At 39.8% G+C, this 21,610-nt stretch overlaps 1 protein-coding gene across 2 annotated transcripts; it reads right to left on the bottom strand.

The window, feature by feature from the left end:
* Positions 1 to 1,390: 1,390 nt before the first annotated feature.
* Positions 1,391 to 21,596, bottom strand: SEPTIN2 (septin 2). Of its 2 annotated transcripts, none has more exons than XM_071751664.1 (13): positions 21,475 to 21,596; positions 18,843 to 18,875; positions 17,543 to 17,663; positions 14,759 to 14,845; positions 13,623 to 13,746; positions 11,363 to 11,497; positions 11,017 to 11,134; positions 9,658 to 9,759; positions 8,561 to 8,706; positions 7,993 to 8,076; positions 5,607 to 5,664; positions 4,651 to 4,760; positions 1,391 to 4,229 (listed from the first exon to the last, which is right to left on the bottom strand). In XM_071751664.1, exons 2-12 carry the CDS (start codon positions 18,849 to 18,851, stop codon positions 4,659 to 4,661), a joined length of 1,086 nt encoding a protein of 361 aa, XP_071607765.1. In that variant the 5' UTR covers positions 18,852 to 18,875; positions 21,475 to 21,596; the 3' UTR covers positions 1,391 to 4,229; positions 4,651 to 4,658. The 2 variants fall into 2 exon arrangements, with proteins under 2 accessions (XP_071607765.1, XP_071607767.1); XM_071751666.1 differs by lacking the exon at positions 1,391 to 4,229 and adding an exon at positions 19,701 to 19,829 and having other exon boundaries at positions 4,648 to 4,760; positions 21,475 to 21,544.
* Positions 21,597 to 21,610: the final 14 nt, after the last annotated feature.

Raw genomic sequence — 21,610 nt, 5'->3', positions numbered from 1 at the left:
CTTTCAGAGTTTCTGTCTGGCTTTCTGGCCCAGTGCTAAGCACTTTGTGCACTATTCCACACACAACACTGGGAAAAGAGCAAACAGGGGAGATCATATTATTTCATGGAGTCCTTTCTACTGAATTTCTACCCGAGCAACACTTTCAATTCTACCTTTATGAATAATATTCTTGGACATTTCCCAGACTGTCAGTAATTAACAACTCTGCTTGCCCTCTATTTCAGATACTCCCATAAAGCATGCAGCATTTCAGGAGCTGCTACTTAGTGCCCAGAAAATTCCCCAAAGTAACATTTTTCTTTACACCGATGTCAAGAAACAGAAGTTAGTAAATAGTTTTTCCACCTTTTTTTCTTTTTTTTTTTTTTTCCTAGCCATTATATCTGTGAAACAAGCTAGCAATGGATGGAAATCCTCCTTTGGGGTACAGAAGATAAACACATGTCCATTCTAGGCACTCAAACCCTTCAGGTCTGGCCAACCACTTGATAAACAGGATTCAGAGCAGTGCAGGTTACCTGAAAACAAGACACTTCCTGCACTAATGCTGTCTACTCAGCTATAAACAACAGAGGGCTCTGCTGACAACAAAGTTCTAATTCCCAAGGCTGAACTTCATTTCTTTCCACCTTGTGAGGATATTCTAATTTCAAGCTTTTGTAGGAGACAAAGCAATAAAAACTCCAGGCTTTTTTGCTCCAGACCTTTTGACACTGCTGCCCAGAATAACAAACTGCAAGTGTGTTGCTAAGAAAAGGCTGAGTATTGTCCTTTTTGTTAGAATTTGTTAATGAAATGCCAAACATTCCTGTCTTCTAGCATCACAAGACAGCTTTCTTCTCAGTCACTTACTCTGAGGCCATTAGTGTTGATGAAGAGAGGGAGGTATGACTAATTAATCCACATGTGTCAACTAAATGGAAAGCCTGGGGACAAATGATAAATCTGATCTCCAGCACAACCATCCTAATATACAGGACCTGAAACAGGTACACAAGAGGTAAATAATAACCTCTTATAACAGGTAAATAATCTTCACTCCTTGCTGAAGAGTCAAGGGGGCCAGAGAGTAAGTTCCAACTACTCTGTTCAGAAATGGAACCCTTCTGTAGACAGCCCACTGTCACTAATTAGGACAAGTGGAACCTACAAAATATCACCCCAAAGGTACAGTATATAGGGCAAGGGGCAAGGAGTTTAACCTGGAAAGGGGAGATTGAGGTGAGACATTAGAAAGAAGTTCTTCATTGTGAGGGTTTCACATGGCTTCATCAGTGTATTCACACATCTGCATTCCTCCCTTCTATTTAAAGTGCATCACCACAAAGAGAATTAAGATTGCTAGGGTTGGTTGTAATAAAGAATAATTTAAAAAAAAAAAGAACAGTGTATTTTAGCATTTTTATTATAGTTTGGCTAAAGGCAGTGTATAGGACAAAAATATAATAGATTTTTTGTACCAAGAGCAAGTAATTTTTGATACCAACTATAAACCTCTGCAAATTCAAAAATATTTTGACTCATAAAATTAAAACTGTTACTCTAACAGAACCAAACCACGTCCACTTTTTGTCTCTTAAGCCTTTCTTCTACCAGTAGTTTAGCTTGTCTGAAACCAAATCTGAAGAAAGAGAGACTCACTCTTGTGTCTTACCATGAATCCATTGACTGCAACACCATCACAAGAAAAGTGAAAGGGAAACAGCCCTTCAGAGACATCAGGCACACTATGAGTGACAGCTCCAAAGGTTTTGGAAGCAGCAGCAATCAGCTGTCTTAAGTATTTCAGCTACAGTGGCAAGTGCCCTAAGCTTGCTTTTTCCTATTAAAACCAAACCAAAACAACCATATGAAAATGTTTGTTCTGCTAGAATTTGCAGATCAAAAATTATTTGCCTAAGAATTAAACAGAATACTTCACCTAATATTTTAGTAGATACATGACATTTCCAAGACTAAGACATTGCCTAAAATAATTCCACAGGCAGTGACCAAACAGCACTAAATGGATGGGCAATCTGCTTCTGTTCCCATGTTACAAAAAACAGGAAAAAGCTACCAAACCAACATACACAGAGAGTTACACACACAAACATTGCCCCTCTGCATACATTTTAGATTTCAGTTTCCCTCCCAAGTACAGGTTTCACAGCTTATAGTGACCTACACAAACCTTAGAGGTGAAAATAAGTCTGTCCCAGAGTTGCTCTCCTTGGCAAAGTAGACAGGATCTGGAGCACACTGCATTCAAAACACTTTTTGTAAAGACACCAAACAAATAGCTTAAAAGTAGACAAATATTCCATTACCAGAAAAAAAAAAGCCCAGCAGGTTTGTGGCAACTAAAGCACAGCATGAGACTTGACAAAGTATTCAGTGAGTTAAGTTTACAGTAACTTCTGATAAATTTATGACAGCTGTGTCACAAAAATGTATAAAAAGATTTAGGAACAAGTAAGGTGTTGGGGTCTGTTTTCTGACAACACTGCTACATTACTTTCTTTCTACACATTCTTTTGAAAAAGTCATACAAGAACTTAGACATTTTTCTACCTAAGTTTTGTACATAAATATCTGTCAAAATGGGACTGAACACTTATGTGCATCTCAGTGTACAAAAAGATTCTCATTTTCACTTTTGTCACTTTGTTAGGGGAAGGTTAAATGAGCAGTGCAAAACTCTGTAAGTGATTTTGAGAGGAAAACTGGAGCTCCTTAGGTAAAAGCTAAGATGCAGGATTTTACTTCACAGTTTTAGAAAGAATAAAAATTAAAACAATTCCTCAACAGTAGTTTTAGGCAGGTAAAAATTTCAGCTGCTTAGCAGATTATATTTAACCCAGCCACCTCAGGGCCACTGGAATGATACATCAGCTGTAGAAATTCTATTAATTTTTTCAAGAAAACATTAAAAAAAATAAAATCACAGCTGCACCTGAGCTTGAAGAAGAGAAAAAAGTTGCAATTCCATTTATGAGCTGTTCAGGTAACAACATTTTGAAACAGATCAGATTAAGAAATCTGATTGCTGGCTTTATCAGCAGCAGTAGAAAAAACAACCCTGATGTATTATTGCTTACCCTGCCAGCTTTGTAGCTGCACACTACAAGCTGTGATTATGTACTGCAAATACAACACCAGACATGATATGCAGGAGTCCAGGTGAGATAAAACAAGTCTCCTTCACTATCAGTGTGAAGGAAAGTGACCTTGTCTTAAAAAAGAAGAAAAAAAAAGCATAACAGAGTTGCTTTCAAAGTAATACTGCTAACTATCTTGGAGCATGACCTTAAAATAGAGTTTGCATTGATCCTGTCAGGCACAGATCACTTAAAAAAAAAAAAATAAGTGTGTGAGTATGTATTTCATACTACAAATAAGTCTGCAATGCCCTTAAAAAAGGTATGAAAATAATAGGAATTATAGAATTTCTTATGCATTTGGATATAGGAAACACCCACAAATATAAAACTATTCTTTGGAGTTTACCTCATTTAACAGTATTAGAATTATTCAAGTTTATTTGGCTACAGTAGTGTCAGAAAGTAGCATGACTGATTGTGCTAACCTACAAGAAGCTTAAAAACCCTGTAAAAGAGTAAAATAGTTCATGCAAACACTAAGGAATAAATGTCCCTCAAGGTTAAATCTGAAGGAAAAAATGCCTGTCATATAAAACAGTGGGCCTTTTAAAGAGGCATTTTCTCTTTTCTTTTGTTAAGACACAAGACATGCTTGAATTTTAATTTGATACTTGCAGAGTCCAAGGAAATCATCTGCACTGAACAGAGGCAGAAAAAGGGCTGATAGTCTCACAAACACATTCCTGTAAGCACTGCAAAGAACATAAAATTAACCTTGCAGGGATCCCTAGTGGGGTGGGTGTTTATGTCACTGAACAAGGTACCACTGACAGATGGTTACTTCTAAATGTAATGCAAAGTTAAAAGCAGGGAGGTAATAAGCAGTATTTAAAAAAAAAGAAACCAAAATATCTTACCAGGCTACAAAAGCTTCAATGTCTATTTTATACCCCTAATATGCTCACTATAAGAATTACTAAACAAAACCAAACTCAAATGTGTGTAACATATAAAATACCAACTGAATGCATTTTATAAAATACTTATCACAAGAGTTTCTACAAAGCATATCCATGTTAAACACAAAACACATCCAGTCTGGTGTAACACTCCAGAAGATCTTGTAAATCAGGGTATAATAACCTAGAAACAAGACAGAAAAACAGTTTCAGATCAGCTATCTTCTTACAGTCAGAAACCCCAAAAGACTGCAAGCATTTAAAAAGTCACAATGAAACAATGACTCCATCACGTGCTTGAGAATCACCTTTTTACACCATTTCAAAGACTCCTTCCACAGTTCTTGGCAGCATATGTTGTATATATTTAAGAAATACAAATATGTATTGAAAAAAAAATTGCATGTTTATATGAATCCAGGTACTAACACACAAACACACTGGTTTGCCTCTAAGCCATTTCAAATCACTAACAGTAGTTAAGCCTTAAAAATGAAAACCAAGATTGAAACCTGTGCAAGCTCATCTTGGAAATATTTTTCCCAAACTTCTTAATAAGCAGCAGTTAAAAGAAAACCCTTCAAGCAGCTGGTAGAATACCTTACCACTGACTTTATACGTGGTGTCCATGAACTGCACTGTCTCCTTCTCCACTTTGCATCTGCATCTGCATCTGTGCCTGCATTCTTGCAATCATCTCCTGCATGCGACGAAGCTGGAAAAGCAACACAGAAGAATCTTTAAGACAAACCTCACCTCAGGATGTGGCTCTCTGCTGCCACCACACTGTTAATTATCTAAGGGATAAAACACTCCTGCATTATCTTTGACAGGTAACAAGCTCAGGTTATGGCACCTTCTGCTCTCTGAGAAGCTGGAAATACACTGACTGAAATAAGCAGGTTATGATCTGTACTTTGGAATGAGGTTTTCTGCATCCCTAAAAGGGGTCTTTGCTTCCCCTGAGTTAAATGCATAAAAATGATGGTGCTGAAGTGCTGAACAGTTACTAAATCTTATGAGAAGAAAAGTAGCTTATGTCCCTCCAGAGTACACCTCTATCTGCCACTAAAAAAATGGTCAGGATTAATTCCCAACTCTCTTGCTAGTGGAAGCAACTAATTACAGGCATTTCATCCAAGGAAACAGCAGCATTATTAAAAGGGGATGAAACAGTTTTAGAGCACTGCAACATTTAAACACAGGGTAATCCTGTAACTCAGCCTCTAAAATGAATTAATAATCAGCCTCTAAGATTGCATGTAAAATACTTAAATTATTTCATTTGTACCCTACTCTGACAGGTGGGAATTCAACCTCACTACTGAACTGCAGTTGGGTGTCTTTCCCTTTGTGCACCTACATCCCCTGTTCTAACAAATCAGTATCCTGAGACTCCTCCACAGCTCTTTTCACTCCATTGTTACTGCACCTTGAATCACTTTATTCTGCCTTTTCCTTTAATGAATTACCAAGATTATATAAACGACTTGACCTAAAGCAGTGATACAAGAATAAAAAATTCCCCCCATCACATGGTTATAGAGCTCTGTCATCTTACTTCAGCTTCTTTTTCAAGCAGAATCTGGTCTTTATTTACTTCTTCGTCTTCTATTTTCCTAAAATAAGATGAATATTGTTGAATAACATGCATGTGTTCTGGATCTTGAACTTCCAGAGAATGCTTCTTTTGGCAAAAAACAAGCCTCTTGGAACACATCTTGAAACACATTCTCCACACAGCTGCAATTCATGGTTTTAATTTTGTAAGACATCAATTTATGCCTTCCTCCTTCATAAAGTTATGCCCTGAGCAAGTATAAGCCATTCTAGTTATGACTTTAAAAATAGATCTTTGTGTGTAGGTATTAATAAAAACTGTTCCTGAGATGTATTCAAGCATCACAGTTTATCTAGAGATAACATGGCTTAAACATTGCAGCTTGAGCACCACACAGATATAGAAAGTTCAGAAATACTGCAAATAGGTGCTCAGTGCTTCTCTTTCATTGGTGCAATCAATGCAACTAAATCAAAGTTCAAAGCTCAGCATCATGCTGGACAAGATGTTAACAAAAATATGGTTAACAAAAATATGGAAGGAACATGTAAAACAACAAGTGCTCTAATGAATTCCTACCCCAAGGCAAAATTGTCCTTTGGTGAGTTTCAGTTCATCTCTAATTTCATGAGCCCTGTTTGCTACCAAGAGTTTAAGAGACCCATAAACAAAAGCACAGAAATAACACAAGCACTACACATACCTGGGGTCCTTCTGAAGGAACCTTTTACCCTCTGCTGCATTTATGACTTCAAAGTTTGATTATTTTCTAGTTCAGTCCTACTTGTGTAAAGCTTTTTTGCAAGTACAGAAGATTTGTTTTGTATAACATGTTAAAATGTAGTGCACTGATTACTCCTGTCAAAATTAAGCACCTTTTCAGTCAGTATCTCAGCAATCTTGTGTTTAATTGGGACACTCCAATTTTACATTTAGAAACCAAGCATAAGAATATTTTTATGTACTATATATTCAAGATTAACTACCACTTTGCTAATAGATTTGTCTTTTTCTCCCACTATGCAATGGGGAAGGAACTGCTAATCACATAAGGGCCCTCAAAAGTGCAAAGTGTATAAACTGATGCTTGTTAAAGGGTTAATAGAACAAAATAGATACTAAAAAAATTGGCTGTGCCCCAAAGCCTCTCACATTAGTGAACAGAGTAAATAAGCACTAACTGCCCAGCACTGCCAGGGGGGTAGGTGCATGTTTGAAATAAACTGACATCTAAACTTCCATCACTTGTAGCACACTTCACCACATTCTAGCAACAATTGAGAAATGTAAAGCCAAAGATACCTAGGTCACTTGACTAGACAAGATAGAAAAATACCTTCTAGTTTCACAAAGATAGATACCTCAAAATAATAGCAAGGTACTGCTATAGTTCCTTGGCAGAGGCAACTGAAATCATCTAAAAATTAGTAAGCAGTATTTCTACTCTTAATGACCTTAGGTTACACTACTTTTAAAACTTCTGTACATACCTGTTGGGTAACTGGCACGGGAATTTGGAAAAAAAGTTATTTTTTTAGCTTGAAATTCAAAAGATAGGGGAGAAAATCATCTTCTGAAGGGAAAACTGGACTCCTAGGTCAACGCTATAGGCAGACACAAACTTCCTGAAAACTGACAAGGCATGTGGCAAAACCCATGTGAACAACAGGAGAGAAAAAGCTTTGCAAAATGTATCAAGCCCCCTGAAATGTGCAGTTATGAAACCCTCTAGTGGTTAATGTAAGAGAAGCAACAGAAAAATCTAAGCCAGAAAACACCCAGTTTTCAACACTACCTCTACAACTCACCTTTACAGACCCTGCTGTTTTAGTAAAAATGGGATGTTACACCTGTCTCTTACCAGAAAAGCTGTGGCCTACCCACCACAGCTCAAAACAGGGCTGAAAGACATTATCCTGTGACTGCTATGCCATATATTTGTGCCATGTTTAATAAATCATTGCAGAGGGACTTGAGTGTCTAGAAAGACAAAGCCCAAATACACCAGTAAATAATTCTGGAAAAAAAAAAAAAAAAAAAGTCCTTTAAGGTATCAGCAGTGACATGCAGATTTTTGAAGTCTTATCAGAGACACCTGCCCTACTTAGTTACCTCAAACAATCCAACCCAGCTGTGTTTAAGCTTTAAAACAGAGCAGGAATCTGGCTGTACCTTTTTAATGTCACAACTGCCTCTTCAGATTCATCTAATACTTTTTCTGACACTCAGTGTAAGCTGGTTGACTGAGCTTGGTGCTAAGTGGAGCTCCAGAGCTCTTTGCAATCTACCAAATCCTAGCAATGAAATGGCAAGAGAGACAGAGAAGGAGAGGCCAAGAACTAAAGTGGGAGGAGGGAAAACCAGCAGGAAACCATAAGATGACAACCTGCCACCTCGTTTGAGCCTCTCAGAGCGGAAGTTCTCATAGTGAAGATCCTGGGTTACCTCCTGGAGATCTTGCATGTGGGTACTGGAGGAAGAAAAAGAGCAGAAAGATGAAATACCTGTGTCCCATCAGCTCTCACATTCAGCACTGTCTTGGGTCAATGTGGTCAGCAGCTACACCCGGTTAACCAGCTAATTTCAAAGTTAATTAAAAGGTAAATTGGTGCCAGAAAGACCACCCCAGGCCCCTGAGGCAACCTTGATTACAAGCTGGCCTCCTGGGAGAGGCATTTCATGAAGCAGCAGGTGTGAATAACCCCTTTTATGTTCTTAGGGACATGAACAGCAATACAACACTACGTTCAACAAAAGAATTAGACAAAATATTCTTTTCACAGAATCCCCAACTAATTCAGACTCTTCAGACTAAGGAGCCTCTGTGTTGCAGTTCCTGCAAAGTCTGAATGTGTCCAGGGCTGCCACAAATGCTCCAAACTCCTGTTAGTGTTTGAGTATCTTCCTGGTGATCATTTATTAAGCTACAATTTAATAACAATATTCTGACTTACATTAGCATGGTCCTCAGCTTCAGGAAGTCATTATGTTCTGGATTCTCCACTTCAACAACACCCCATGGGTAGAGTCGACCTCTGACTTTTTTGCCTTTGGCTTCAATGAGTTGATTGGATCCCACTACACAAAATGGAATGCTGGCCTGAAAGAAAAGAAAAAAAAAAAAAAGGCTAATAATGAACCAGAACAAACAACTCCACGAACCTGTTATAATAATAATTTTGTAATGCTTTTAGCTGGAGAGCAGTGTAGGTGAAAGAGACCTGGGGGTCCTGGTAGACAAGAAGATGCCCATGAGCCAGCAATGTGCCCTTGTGGCCAAGAAGGCCAATGGCATCCTGGGGTGCATTAGAAAGGGGGTGGTTAGTAGGTCAAGAGAGGTTCTCCTCCCCCTCTATTCTGCATTGGTGAGGCCACACCTGGAGTATTGTGTCCAGTTCTGGGCCCCTCAGTTCAAGAAGGACAGGGAAGTGCTTGAAAGAGTCCAGCGCAGAGCTACTGAGATGATTAAGGGAGTGGAACATCTCCCTTATGAGGAAAGGCTGAGGGAGCTGGGTCTCTTTAGTTTGGAGAAAAGGAGACTGAGGGGTGACCTCATCAATGTTTTCAAATATGTAAGGGGTGAGTGTCAGGGAGATGGAGTTAGGCTTTTCTCAGTGGTGACCAGTGATAGGACAAGGGGTAATGGGTGTAAATTGGAGCATAGGAGGTTCAAGTTGAATATCAGAAAAAATTTTTTTACTGTAAGGGTGACGGAGCCCTGGAACAGGCTGCCCAGGGGGGTTGTGGAGTCTCCTTCACTGGAGACATTCAAAACCCACCTGGACACGTTCCTAGGGGATGTACTCTAGGGGGCCCTGCTCTGGCAGGGGGGGTTGGACTAGATGATCTTTGAGGTCCCTTCCAACCCCTAGGATTCTAGGATTCTAGGATTCTAGGATTCATTGTTACCACCATCTTCCAGGTAGAGAAGCCTGAGCACAAAGTGACTCACTCAAGGTCTCAGCACAGGTCATGTATCTTGTTCTAAAAGCATCTGAGCAGGCTGATCCAGCATATTATCCACATATGTAAATATGAAGGGCAGGGATACCTTCAGGAGTCTGGTCTGCTCCTTAAAATCTTCATCCTCATCTGATTCAGCATCAGGCAGGTGATAAATCTTGATGCCATGCTCTTCTATTTCATCCAAAATCTTATATTTGTAACGCAGGAAATTGAGATAATATACAGGTAAAGTCAATACTTTTCAATCTTAAGGTGAAATTACTTCATTTATACAGTCTCTTGAGAAATTTGGGGCTGTCTCAGAGGTATCTCACAGTCCCCAAATTACTTGGCAAGTATTTCTTTCTAAATACCATATTTCTTCATGGTATTGAACAATTACTTTGCAGCAGACTTTCAGACAAACACTGATGTTCAAATAAATCCTTCATCAATTACATATTAGAAAAACAACTTAAAAAAAAAACAATAAAACTTTTCCCTTTTTTTTTTTTCATTTGAAAGCATTGACTCAGAAGTAATAATTGTTTTGAACAGCTTGAAAATCCCTGCTCTTGCCTCTGAAATACTATTTGGGGTAGAGGTGGGAGTGTTTAAAAACCCAACAGCTACAGATAGCACAAGTATTTTTTCTTCTGTCTTCATACCTGCTAAGAATAGCATCTGCAACTGGAATTCATTTGTCATAAACCCAAATTTTGCTCTTTAAAAAAAAAAGTTTCTACAGAATTCTAGCACACTATGTACAAAGTAAAGCTTACCTCAACTTTTATTGCAAGTTGGGTAAGATAACTGAAAGGATTTTCAGAATAACTGAAATAATAGATTAAGTTTTAAATGAAAAGTTAAAAAAGTTGTTTAAAAACAGCAAAAACTGGACCAAGTGTGTGCCTTCTGGCAAGTTAATTCTAACTATTATTAACTCCTGATGGTTTGTTGCATTTTTTCTCCTTCAGCAAATACAGTATCAAATCCTGCAAGACTTGCTTATGGAAGAAAGAACTGGGAGACATTAGAAGGGAGTGACATGGGAAGAAAAGCCCCAAAATAAGAAAAATCTCTGAATAGCCTATTTTTCAATCATAAATCTATCTGGGTAAAAAATATATGCACATTATAGATGCAAACACTTCTTCTGCTTTGGGACTAAACAGGTGGGAACAATTACCAATTGCAAATTGATCTAAATATTCCTTCAAGATTTTAAAATTCACTGATAATTGGAAACGTAGGAAACCTGTTATTTTGCAGGCAACTTTTTAAGGACAAATTTCTCAGTTAAATACATAAAAGCTTTTACAAGATACCAAGCTACATATTAAATCATGCTACACTCTGCATAAGACTGCATTTTTTCCTGTCTGGGCCAGGGTAATGTAGAATGAGGATGCTCCTCTCTTCAGTGACCAAAGTACATCTTTCTGCAAGCTAGGAAAATACTTACCCTTTTCTTCAGCCTTTCTCTCTCTTTCAGAGAAAGGGTATCAGCTTTTGCAATCACTGGTACAATATTTACTTTGTTGTGTATGGCCTTCATAAACTCAACATCCAGAGGCTTAAGGCTAAAATTAAAATAAGGAAAAAGTTAAATTTCTTCTAAATCTAAGCCACCAATTTGTTTTCACATCGGTGCAGAGCTCCATACACAAAAAGAAAAAACTCAAGTGATTACTGCAGCTCTAGCACTGCCTTAAATAACAGCAATCTGATTCTGAAAATTTAAGTCAACAGGCATAGATCAGCTCCCTGAAGGAAAATAATTTAAGAAATAAAATGACAGAAGCACCTACCCATGACCAAACGGTGAAATGAAATAGAAGCAGCAATGAACTCTGTTATCTATAATGTGCCTCCTGTTCAAGCCACTCTCATCGTGCAGATAACGCTCAAACTGCTCATCAATATAAGAGATTATGGTCTTAAAACTGTAAAACAAATACAGATTCAAGAAATCATCCTCACTTCCAAATGGTCAATAGTTTCAGTGATGTATCAAAGGTAATATTTAAACACTGAGACATAAGGCTGATGAACCAGCCTGTTGGTAGACAAAAATTAATTTACTGGTGCTGTAAGACCATAAGATTAGAAGAGAGTTTGTCTTAAAAATTTACTTTAATACCAGAATAACAAAGTACTATGCATAATTTTATATACATATAAAATATACATACATAAAACACACAACTTTCACAGCAAAGTTCTCTTGGGTTAGTAGTCATCTTTTGACTAGTACTAATTACATATGCTCAAGGCAATTTAAGCTTTTGGTTCCAAACTGGCTTAAAAATCATGGAATGGTTGAAGTTGGAAAGGACCTTTAAAGATCCAACCCCCTGCCATGGGCAGGGACCCCTCCCACCAGCCCAGGTTGCTCCAAGCCCCATCCCACCTGGCCTGGAACACTTCCAGGGATGTGGCAGCCACAGCTTCTCTGGGCAACCAGGGCCAGGCTCTCAGCACCATCACTGCCAAAATCTTCCTATGTCCAACCTAAATCTACCCCCTCTCAGCTTAAAACCATTGCTCCTTGCCCTGTGACTGCAGGTCCTGCTGTCCCAGCCTTCTGATCATTTTCATGGCCCCCCTCTGGATCCACTCTAACAGGTCCATGTGTGTCTTGGGCACCAAGGTTGGATTTAAGTCTATTCAGAGCAGTGTAGATGGGAAAAAAAAAAATCACTCCTGCTCCACCTGCTGGCCACGCTGCTTTGGGATGCAAAAGGCTTTCAGGGCTGCAAGTGCACATTTCCAGCTCATTCCCAAATTCTTCTCTGCAGGGCTCCTCTCAACCCATTCAGATTTAACAGAATCTGAGAAAGCTCAAATGAATGTGCTTGCATTAAAAAACAGGTTACTTTAGGGTATTCTTGAATTTCTTGTGTCCCAATGGTTCTGCTGCTTTCTGACTGTAAGACAAGTCAAAGCCTCAGTTCACTTAAAACTCTTCCAAACTTAGAGAGGCTAAGAAAAAAATTAAAACATCTGTGTCACAAAATTTATTTCATGTTTTGTGGGAATTACTGATGCCCCTCTACATCCAAGTAATCTTGTAACACTTGATAGAATCACAGAATCATAGAATTGGCTGGGTTGGAAGGGACCTCAGAGCTCACCAAGTCCAACCCTTGATCCACTCCCCCCGTGGTTCCCAGCCCATGGCACTGAGTGCCACATCCAGGCTCTTTGGAAATATCTCCAGGGATGGAGAATCCACCCCTTCCCTGGGCAGCCCATTCCAATGCCTGATCACCCTCTCCAGAAAGAAATTCTTTCTAATGTCCAACCTAAACCTCCCCTGGCACAACTTGAGACCTCTTGTGCCCTCTTGTCTTGCTGAGAGTTGCCTGGGAAAAGAGCCCAACCCCCCCCTGGCTCCAACCTCCTTTCAGGGAGTTGGAGAGAGTGATGAGGTCTCCCCTGAGCCTCCTCTTCTCCAGCCTCAACACCCCCAGCTCCCTCAGCCCTTCCTCACAGGACTTGTGCTGGATCCCTTCCCAGCCTCCTTGCTCTTCTCTGGACCTGCTCCAGCACCTCAATCTCCTTCCTGAGCTGAGGGGCCCAGAACTGGACACAGGACTCAAGCTGTGGCCTCCCCAGGGCTGAGCACAGGGGCAGAATCCCTTCCCTGGACCTGCTGGCCACGCTGTTCCTGAGCCAGCCCAGGATGCCATTGGCCTTCTTGGCCACCTGGGCACACTGCTGCCTCCTCTTCAGCTTCCTGGCAATCCAGACTCCCAGACTTAGCTCAGCCCTCCTCAGAATTAAAAATATGTGCCCATCTCTCCAAAAATCATACCTCAAATTCAGCACTTCACACAACACACCCCCAAAAAAGCAAGATAACAACTTAATGGTACAATTACTTCAAAACACAGTTGGAACTGAAGTGTTTCAAGGAGCTAAGGTTGCCACTTGGACCATCCTGCTCTGAACTGCATCTCACTATCAGCATCTCCCCATTTCAGCTGCTTATTCCTGTCCCCCCCAGAGGACCCTGAAAGGCTGTCAGTGTTCAGACCCAGAGGGACACATTCTCTGTGTACTTACCAGTCCCTGCAGTTGATGGCATCCCCATACCCTGGTGTGTCTACAACAGTCAGCCTCAGCTTCACACCCCTCTCTTCAATTTCCACTGTGGAGGCTTCGATCTGCACGGTGCGTTCAATCTTCTCTAAAACACAAGAAATTTCACCTTTCAGGACAGAACTGAAGGCTGTCATTTTGAGATGTCTGTCTGGAGATATTTTAAGAAGAGCTCAAAAGACAAACTGGCAGATGCAACCACGTCAATATTATTCTAAGGCCTGACAACTTCAGAGCAAGACTCAGAAATTCGTTTTCAGGTGTTGATTTCATACTCTTCTTCAAATGTAAGGTAGGAACTAAGGCAAGAAGAACTGAGAAAAAAAATCTATAGGTGATCAGCAATTTGAAGAACAACACTTAATTTTAAGCAATGGATTTTTTCCTAAGGTTGAAAGGTTTCCTAAGGTGATAAGGAACCGTCAGCTAACATGATAAATGATTAAAGCAAATCCTTCAACAAGCAGCAAAAAGGGAAAAAATAGCATTTTCTTGCAATATTCTCTCTTTGGATTATTGTATGCCTTGGTTAACAGAATTAAAAGGGAATAAGGAGATTAAATTCACATTCACTAAATATCTGTGCAAAGCAAAGGAATCAAGCTGCAAGTCCAAGCAGGCATAAAGTTTTATGTTTAGAATTGCAATAGATTAATGTTTTGGGTTATTGTGGTGGGGTTCTGTAAGCTAGGGGGGGCATTGGGAGAAGCTACAGGAAGCTCCTGGAAAGTATCTGGCTCCAGTTCTGGCCAAGTCTGAGCAGAGATGGAAAACTGGATGTGCCTCTGTGAGTAACAGTCAAGAAAGAGAAACCAAAACTGCAAAAAAGACCTGCAGAGGACAGGGGGAGGGAGGAAGGAGCAGCAGATGCAACATGTGGCGAACTGGTCTTAAACCCCTGCTCCCTGTCCCCCTGTGTCACTGAGGGGTGCAGAGGGAACCAGTTCTAACAAACAGTTTAAGTACCAGGAAATACACTAGAAATTATTACAGTTAGTAATCTCTACTGGATGCAACTAAAATCCTATATTTGGTACCTATAAAGGTATTTGACTCCAAAAATCAAACTAAAACAGAGACTGGACTAATAGTATGCTTACCAGCAGCTCCTGGAATTATCCTTTCTGGGTAGAGATCTGTCAGGAAGAGGCTGTTTATTAACGTAGATTTTCCCAATCCAGATTCACCTATGATTCATTGCAAAGATAATTTCAACATATTTACATAAATAATTTCAGTATCATGAAAATATCACCTGGGTACACATAATCTCATGTTAAATATAAATCTTTAATTTACAAATTTATATCTTGTACTAGAAAAGCTTGCACAAGAAGGTACAACAATAGGATGAGCAATTTTTTACATCTCAACTTTACAGTAGACTTTCTTGGAGCTTTCACTGATGATTTGTAATTACATCTGCTAGTAGAGTCCTGATCAATTTAGACTAAACATTTCCCATTTCATGCCTCCTTTTTTAAGGCACGTTTTTCTGCTGTGACTGCAGAATGTGAAAGATCACACACAGTGAAAAGTTTGTCCTAACCCGGGCAAATTGATTTAAATGATTAAATTTAAATTTATTTAAATAATCATCAATTTAAATAAGGAAGAAAACCACTGCTGACACAGGCAGCCACCATGGGGTGCAATGTATTTCTGCTTTGTTAATGCCTTACAGAATGCATCTCTCAGCATCAGATTTTACCAGGGCAGCCTTCAGCAGTGAAAGACATGCAGCCAGAGTAACTCAGTTGCATGGCATCATTTCAGCAAAACAAACAAAAAATTATTATAATCTGTGGCACATTCCATACTTTCAGTCTGGGGAGCTATCACATGTAAGGCAAATCAGTTTTCATAGTCACCATTAAGGAGTAATTAAAAGAGAAGTCATTCTAACTACTGACCTTAGTAGTTAGACCTCAGTGACTCAAGTGAAACAACTCTTTAGATAAATTCCTAGTTTAATAACAGGAACAAGTACAAAATAGTTAATAAATACAAGTGATTAGAATTTCCCTGGAAGCCAAACAGTTTTAAACCCCAGCTCATAGTTTCACAAACCACAGTAAATAACAGCAGAAAAAAACAATGCAAAGGAGCAAAATCATTGCTCAGGACTGTGTCAGTGCAGATGGCTTTTAAAGAAACATTCTGCTGCTCAGAAATTAAGCATGGCAACTTGATGAAGAATAATACTGCAATACAGGGACATACTTAAACAGAACATATTTAAACCCCATGTATATTTCCAGAGAAAGAATTCACATTCCAGACTGTTAAAATAATCAGCAATCTGAAGCACAGTTTATTTCCTCTTAGATCAACTGCCTCACTCTGTTTCTTAAAATTGTATCTCTCCAAATTTTCAATTAAGTTTCTTTCCTCCAAGCTTTTTCTTGTAGTTTTCCTTTATCCCTCAGAACACCAGCAGGCAAATTTTACCCTGAGGCAAGGGTGGGGTTAATTGCCTTTCAGTTACTTTGACACTGTGTAATTTGCCCCATTTGCTATTTTATCAGAACCTAGAAACAACCCTTTGATCTATATCATTTTACATAGCTTTCTGCCAGAGCTGCTTCACACAGCACAATTTGCAATAAATCTCAGAGAGACCTGGAAATTTAGTTGCAGCAGAGAAAGAACTTAGAACTGTTCACATTTTTAGGATCACTAAACAGTAAATTCTGAAAAGTTAGAGTAGATAACATAATGTGAAACATCTCCTTGTAGTTTGGTTTTACCTTTAGATTTTAAGGGTTACCCTAAGCAAATCCAGTGAAAAATACAGTAAAACAACCATGATAAAGAAGGAGGACAAAAATAAGGGACAACTCTGTCCAGCACTGAACTACAAAAGAAACAAGATAAAAGCAATGTGAGGGCTGTCATTTGGCAAAACTAATGAAAGGTTTGAGGACAGACTCTTTCTGTGACTACTGGAATCTAAAACAATTAAGAACTTAAACACATCCTGTCATGTACTGCCCCACCTCTCCTGCTCATTTCCACTGTGATCTCTCTTGGACAAAGAGCCTTACAAATGGGATTTACTTCTCATGACAACAGGTAATGAAGAACTTAATTCTATTAGGGTACTTTTTGCAAAAGCCTTTTTTAAAAGCAAGAATTACAGAGTGCAAACATCAAAACTCAGAAGTTACAGGTCCACAGCAGTATGACCATAGGAGATATGTAACTTCTGAGAGGATCAAAGTATGTCTGCAGACACACTAGATTTCTCCTTCCATCCCAGATACCAGTAGAGATTCTCAATATATTCAACAGGATAAAACCTTAAATTACAACTGCTGACCCCCCAAAAAATAAAATAAAGTAAAAATATCTTAACATATCTAAAAAGGAACAGCCCAAATCAAAACCAACTAACCCAATTCTCATTCTTCTTTTACAGTAGTATTTCTAAGTGGTGGTAAGATCAGAGTTCAGGTCCTTTTGACTAACAGAAGCAAAGAGAACATTTTAAATAGAATAGTCCCCTTAATAATATTCTCTCAATTGAAAAATGCAGGTAAACAAAGATTGTACTAAAAGGAAAGAACAGTTTAAAGCTAGATTTTAAATGGGATTCTTGTATCCCTTAAGACAGAAGAAAGGAAGTAATGATCACTGGAGTGTACAACAAAATTTCTGCTCTTCTCCTGTAAATTTATTAATGTATTCAGACAAGGTTTGTAGTGCAGAAAACAACTGCTGTATGAATTAATAAACAATAAAAGAAAGGTAAATGCTACAGTACAGAAGAGCTTTCTGATGCAAGCAGAAGTCTTGCAATAGTGGAAGTAACATTCAGTTGAGTTCCAAATTTTCTATGAGCAACTAATGATTTTGAAAATTACTATAAAACACTTCCTTACCAACCACCATCAGAGTAAATTCAAAGCCCTTTTTAACAGATTTCCGGTGAACCTGATTGGGAAGGTTTGCAAATCCAACATAGCCAGGGGTTTCTGGATTGGTAAATTGAGCAGGCTGTTGCTAAAAATAAAATGAGAGAATAATAAAAATCTATTTAAGACAAACTTGTTAGTTTAACTGCTTTTCTCAGTTATTTCCAATGCTTTGAAACTACATGGCATACAGTGAGAAAACTACACAGGTGTTCCTACAACTCAACAGTTTCACAGTGAATTAAACAACAACAGCATTCACCTAGAATTTTTAAAAAAATTTTTAAAAAATTAATTTCTCAATTAATTAAGCTATTGAGCCAAGGTCCCCTTAGGTAAAAAGAAACAAACCAGCAAACCAAACAACAAAACCAAACAAACCCCACAAAAACATTTATTTATTGAAATATGAAGCGCATTCACGGATCACCCATTTTTAAAATAATGACTTCACACCCATTTAGAATAAAAAAGCCTGTGTCCTAAGTTCATGGATTTAAAGTGATAATTTCTAATCTCTTTTTACCACATCCAGATGAAAACCCTGAAGAACTAGTGACCCAATAGCTATCTGCTACAAGTTCTCTTTTCAAAATCTCCTTTAAAGGAGAGGGGTAGGGACTTACACAATAGTATTTTAAATACTGAAAATACTGCAGAGAAATCTTGAGATCTAGTAGTTCCCCTCTTCAAACACATTACCTGAGTACCTTTTATAATTTAGTTCACTCCAATAATCTTACATGGATGTTTTATCCATTATAACCAACGCAGAGGACCAAGAACAAGTTGAATCCCAACATATCAATATTTTAGGTTGCCACATTCTTTATGAAGGGGTTTTCCAGAAGACCTTTAGCCTTTATTAGTAAATTAAGAAATTAAATCTAAAAATACCCTTTTCTTAAAAGATTCCTGCCCAAAACATAGTAGCAGAATGGAAGCTTCAATTAAAATATACCAGGGAGCTTATATGCAACTCCATGACCAAGATTAAATCCTTCCAAGAGTACAGTTACTGCAGAAGTTCATATTTGTAGGAAACTTACTTCAGCATGTCTTACATCACAATCTTTCCATACCAATGTCTTCTAAATGTGGATTCTGTCCTATTTATATTTAGCATAAGCATCACCACCAATCATGGTTCAAGTCACAAAGTTATATATATATATGTTTAAACATAGTTATATAAACACACTTACAGATTTAAAAGCAAAATATGTTTCACGTTGTTACACTGTGTAGACAGAAATGTTATTCTTACCTTGGACATTTTTATGGAAGATCAAGCATAAACCTGAAAAAAGAGAATGTTTTTTGGCTTATAAAAATCATACGAGGAAAAAAACCCACACATAACAAAAGCCAAACCAATATTATGTTCACTTGTGCACATTAAATTTAAAAAGCAGCTCTCTTGAATGGGTGTCCAGAGTTTGAAACTCTGCATCACAGAGTTCAAGCATTTGACTCTTCAGTTTTACCAAGGGGCAGAATTTTTAGCACCCATTTCTCCCAATAACAGTGTTGGACTGAAGGCTCCTGATGGTGGGGTGATGGTGGCACTGGACATATGACATTTTGAAGCCTGAAGAAGAAAATTTCACATCCTCTCCAGAAACTAATCAAACCAAGCACACAGCTTAAAGACATCTTCCTATTCACAGGAAACTGTTCTCAAATAACTCGTGTGCTATTTTTGTCTTTTTAAGCCTCCTTCCCCTCAACATTCCATTTCATTTCAAGCTCCAGTGTTCTGTAAAGAGCCAACAGCTACAAGATGAAACATTTTCTCCTCTTTTGTCTGGATGCCTGCAACCTCAGTCATTTAAACTTCTCTTGGCAAGATAAGGTTTTCACATGCAGCCCCATCAGTGAGATAGCAGGCAGGGAAAAAACCACATTGAAAAATCCCTCAACTAACACCCCTATGCAAACAAAGACTGGCCCACACAAGAGAATTTCTAACATGCTTGCTGGCATGAGTTCAAGAGATCATATAACTTGCTATGGCAATATAAAAATGTCAGCATATGCTGTATCTTGAAGTAATGAGTCCATTTTCTGGTCCTTTCCTTGGCTTGATCTCCAACCAAAAGCCTGCATACCACTCAGTGCATACCTCACTTCCATTTTCATTCTACAGACTTGTCTGCTTCCTCCTGTTGTCTAAGCAGATTTTTGTCATCGAGTTGGGCTTCATCTGAAGGACACCAAATTGCTTCTCTGTTCAGCAACTTTCACTCTGTCACTACCATCAAAAAGAAACCCCCTTGAGGTCAAAGCAAACAGTCAATTGTCAGACAGACAGGAGCCCAGCCTTTTTTGTTCTAGGCAGAAGACACAGCTGTTTTCAAACTATTGATGGTTTCCAGCAGCCATTGCACTTGCTTCTCAAAGCTGTGTGTGTGTGTGTATGTATGTATGTATATATATACAAATAGTTTCACCTCTTTATGTTTATTAAGATGCAACTTTGTAGCTCACCATGATTACTTTGCTGTTGGCAGTTACCAGGCTGCTTTTTCCTCACCTCCATGAGGAAAACTCAATTCTGGGGAAGAATAAAGGTGCTAAAAATTGAAGCAATTTGGTATTGTTTCACATGAAGCTGGACATATTATTGTCAAAAGTCTGGCATCTAGATTACACACAAGGAATAAAAACTGAACAACACACTTCTCAAGAAAAATTTCATGATAAATATAACACCCAGTAGCTGCAACATCTGATTTCAGACAATATGCTAATCTATGGCCTATGAAATATTTAGCAACTGAAGGGGTTCTGAGACTTTTATCATCAAGCAAGATTGCTCTGATAACAACTCTTCCCAGAGTGATTCCTGACGAGTGACGTGATTGATCCTTGTTTCAGCATTTTCATGAGGTATTTTCAAAGCCAAACAAAACTAGATACTGCTAGAGCACAGAACATTCTTTTAATTCATGAGGCTTGTCTGTCACCCAAATATTTCTCAAAAGCAAGTTAAGAGCACAGTATTTCACAGCTACCAAGAAACAAAGGAGAGTTCTTTGTGCAGATGGCTTCAGTTACATTTTAATAGATGGGCCAAGCACAGAAATCTTGAACCAAGGATCTTTCCCAGAGCATTCCCTGCAGGCAGCGGCTGAGCACTCCCACGCAGGCAGGAGCAGTCTCAGAGGCGTCCAGATTTTGCCCTGGAGCTGGTCAGTCATGTTCCTTACCCTATCATTTCAACAACCCGGCTGGAGTTTGCTACAAGAGCATCTTCCGAAGCACGGCCATGGGAGAAGCACGGCCCCCTCAGAAAAAGACGGAACCGCATCTCCGAGCCCCTCCCGCCGGCTGCTACCTCAGGCGGCCCAGGCGACCACAAGGCCCCGCAGCCCCCTCCGTTCGCTTCCTCATCGCTAACATCTCCCCACTAACACCCTCCGGCCGCCATTCCTCAGCCTCTTCCTCCCTCAGCCCCGGCCTGAAGAGCGCGACCCGCGGGAGCAAAGAGCTCTGCTTTACACCGCACCTCCCGAGAGGAGCCCCCGAGGGAGGGGAGAGCATCGCCCCTCAGCCCGGCTCCTCTCCCCCTCGCCTCAACCCCCTTCAACCTCCCTCAGGCCTGGCTCCTCTCCCCCCCCGCCTCAGCCCCCTTCAACCTCCCTCAGCCCGGCTCCTCTCTCCCCGCCTCAACCCCCTTCAACCTCCCTCAGCCCGGCTCCTCTCCCCCTCCGCCTCAGCCCCCTTCAGCCTCCCTCAGCCCGGCTCCTCTCCCCCTCCGCCTCAGCCCCCTTCAGCCTCCCTCAGCCCGGCTCCTCTCCCCCTCCGCCTCAGCCCCCTTCAGCCTCCCTCAGCCCGGCTCCTCTTCCCCCACCTCAGCCCCTCTCAGCCCAGCTCCTCTCTCCTCCTCAGCTCACCTGCCAGCCTTGTCCCTCACGCCGCCAACCACCCCAGCCACAGCTCCCGCGCCCGCGGATCGTCAGGGGGAAGGGGAGGGCTGGAGGGCTCCGTCCCGCCCTTGAAGCCCTGCCCCCGGGGGCGGACCCGGGAAGC

This window comes from Heliangelus exortis, chromosome 9, assembly GCF_036169615.1.
Source record: "Heliangelus exortis chromosome 9, bHelExo1.hap1, whole genome shotgun sequence".
NCBI lineage: Eukaryota > Metazoa > Chordata > Aves > Apodiformes > Trochilidae > Heliangelus > Heliangelus exortis.
The sequence above is the reverse complement of the archived record's forward strand: the minus strand, read 5'-3'. Positions and strand labels throughout refer to the sequence as shown.

Excerpts from the sequence above, each read along its gene's own strand:
- SEPTIN2 (XM_071751664.1), bottom strand. Across the intron at positions 13,747-14,758 it reads GATAATTCCAGGAGCTGCTG|AGAAGATTGAACGCACCGTG; the intron begins GTAAGCATACTA and ends CTTGTGTTTTAG. Across the intron at positions 4,761-5,606 it reads TGCTTGAAAAAGAAGCTGAA|CTTCGTCGCATGCAGGAGAT; the intron begins GTAAGATGACAG and ends TTGCTTTTCCAG.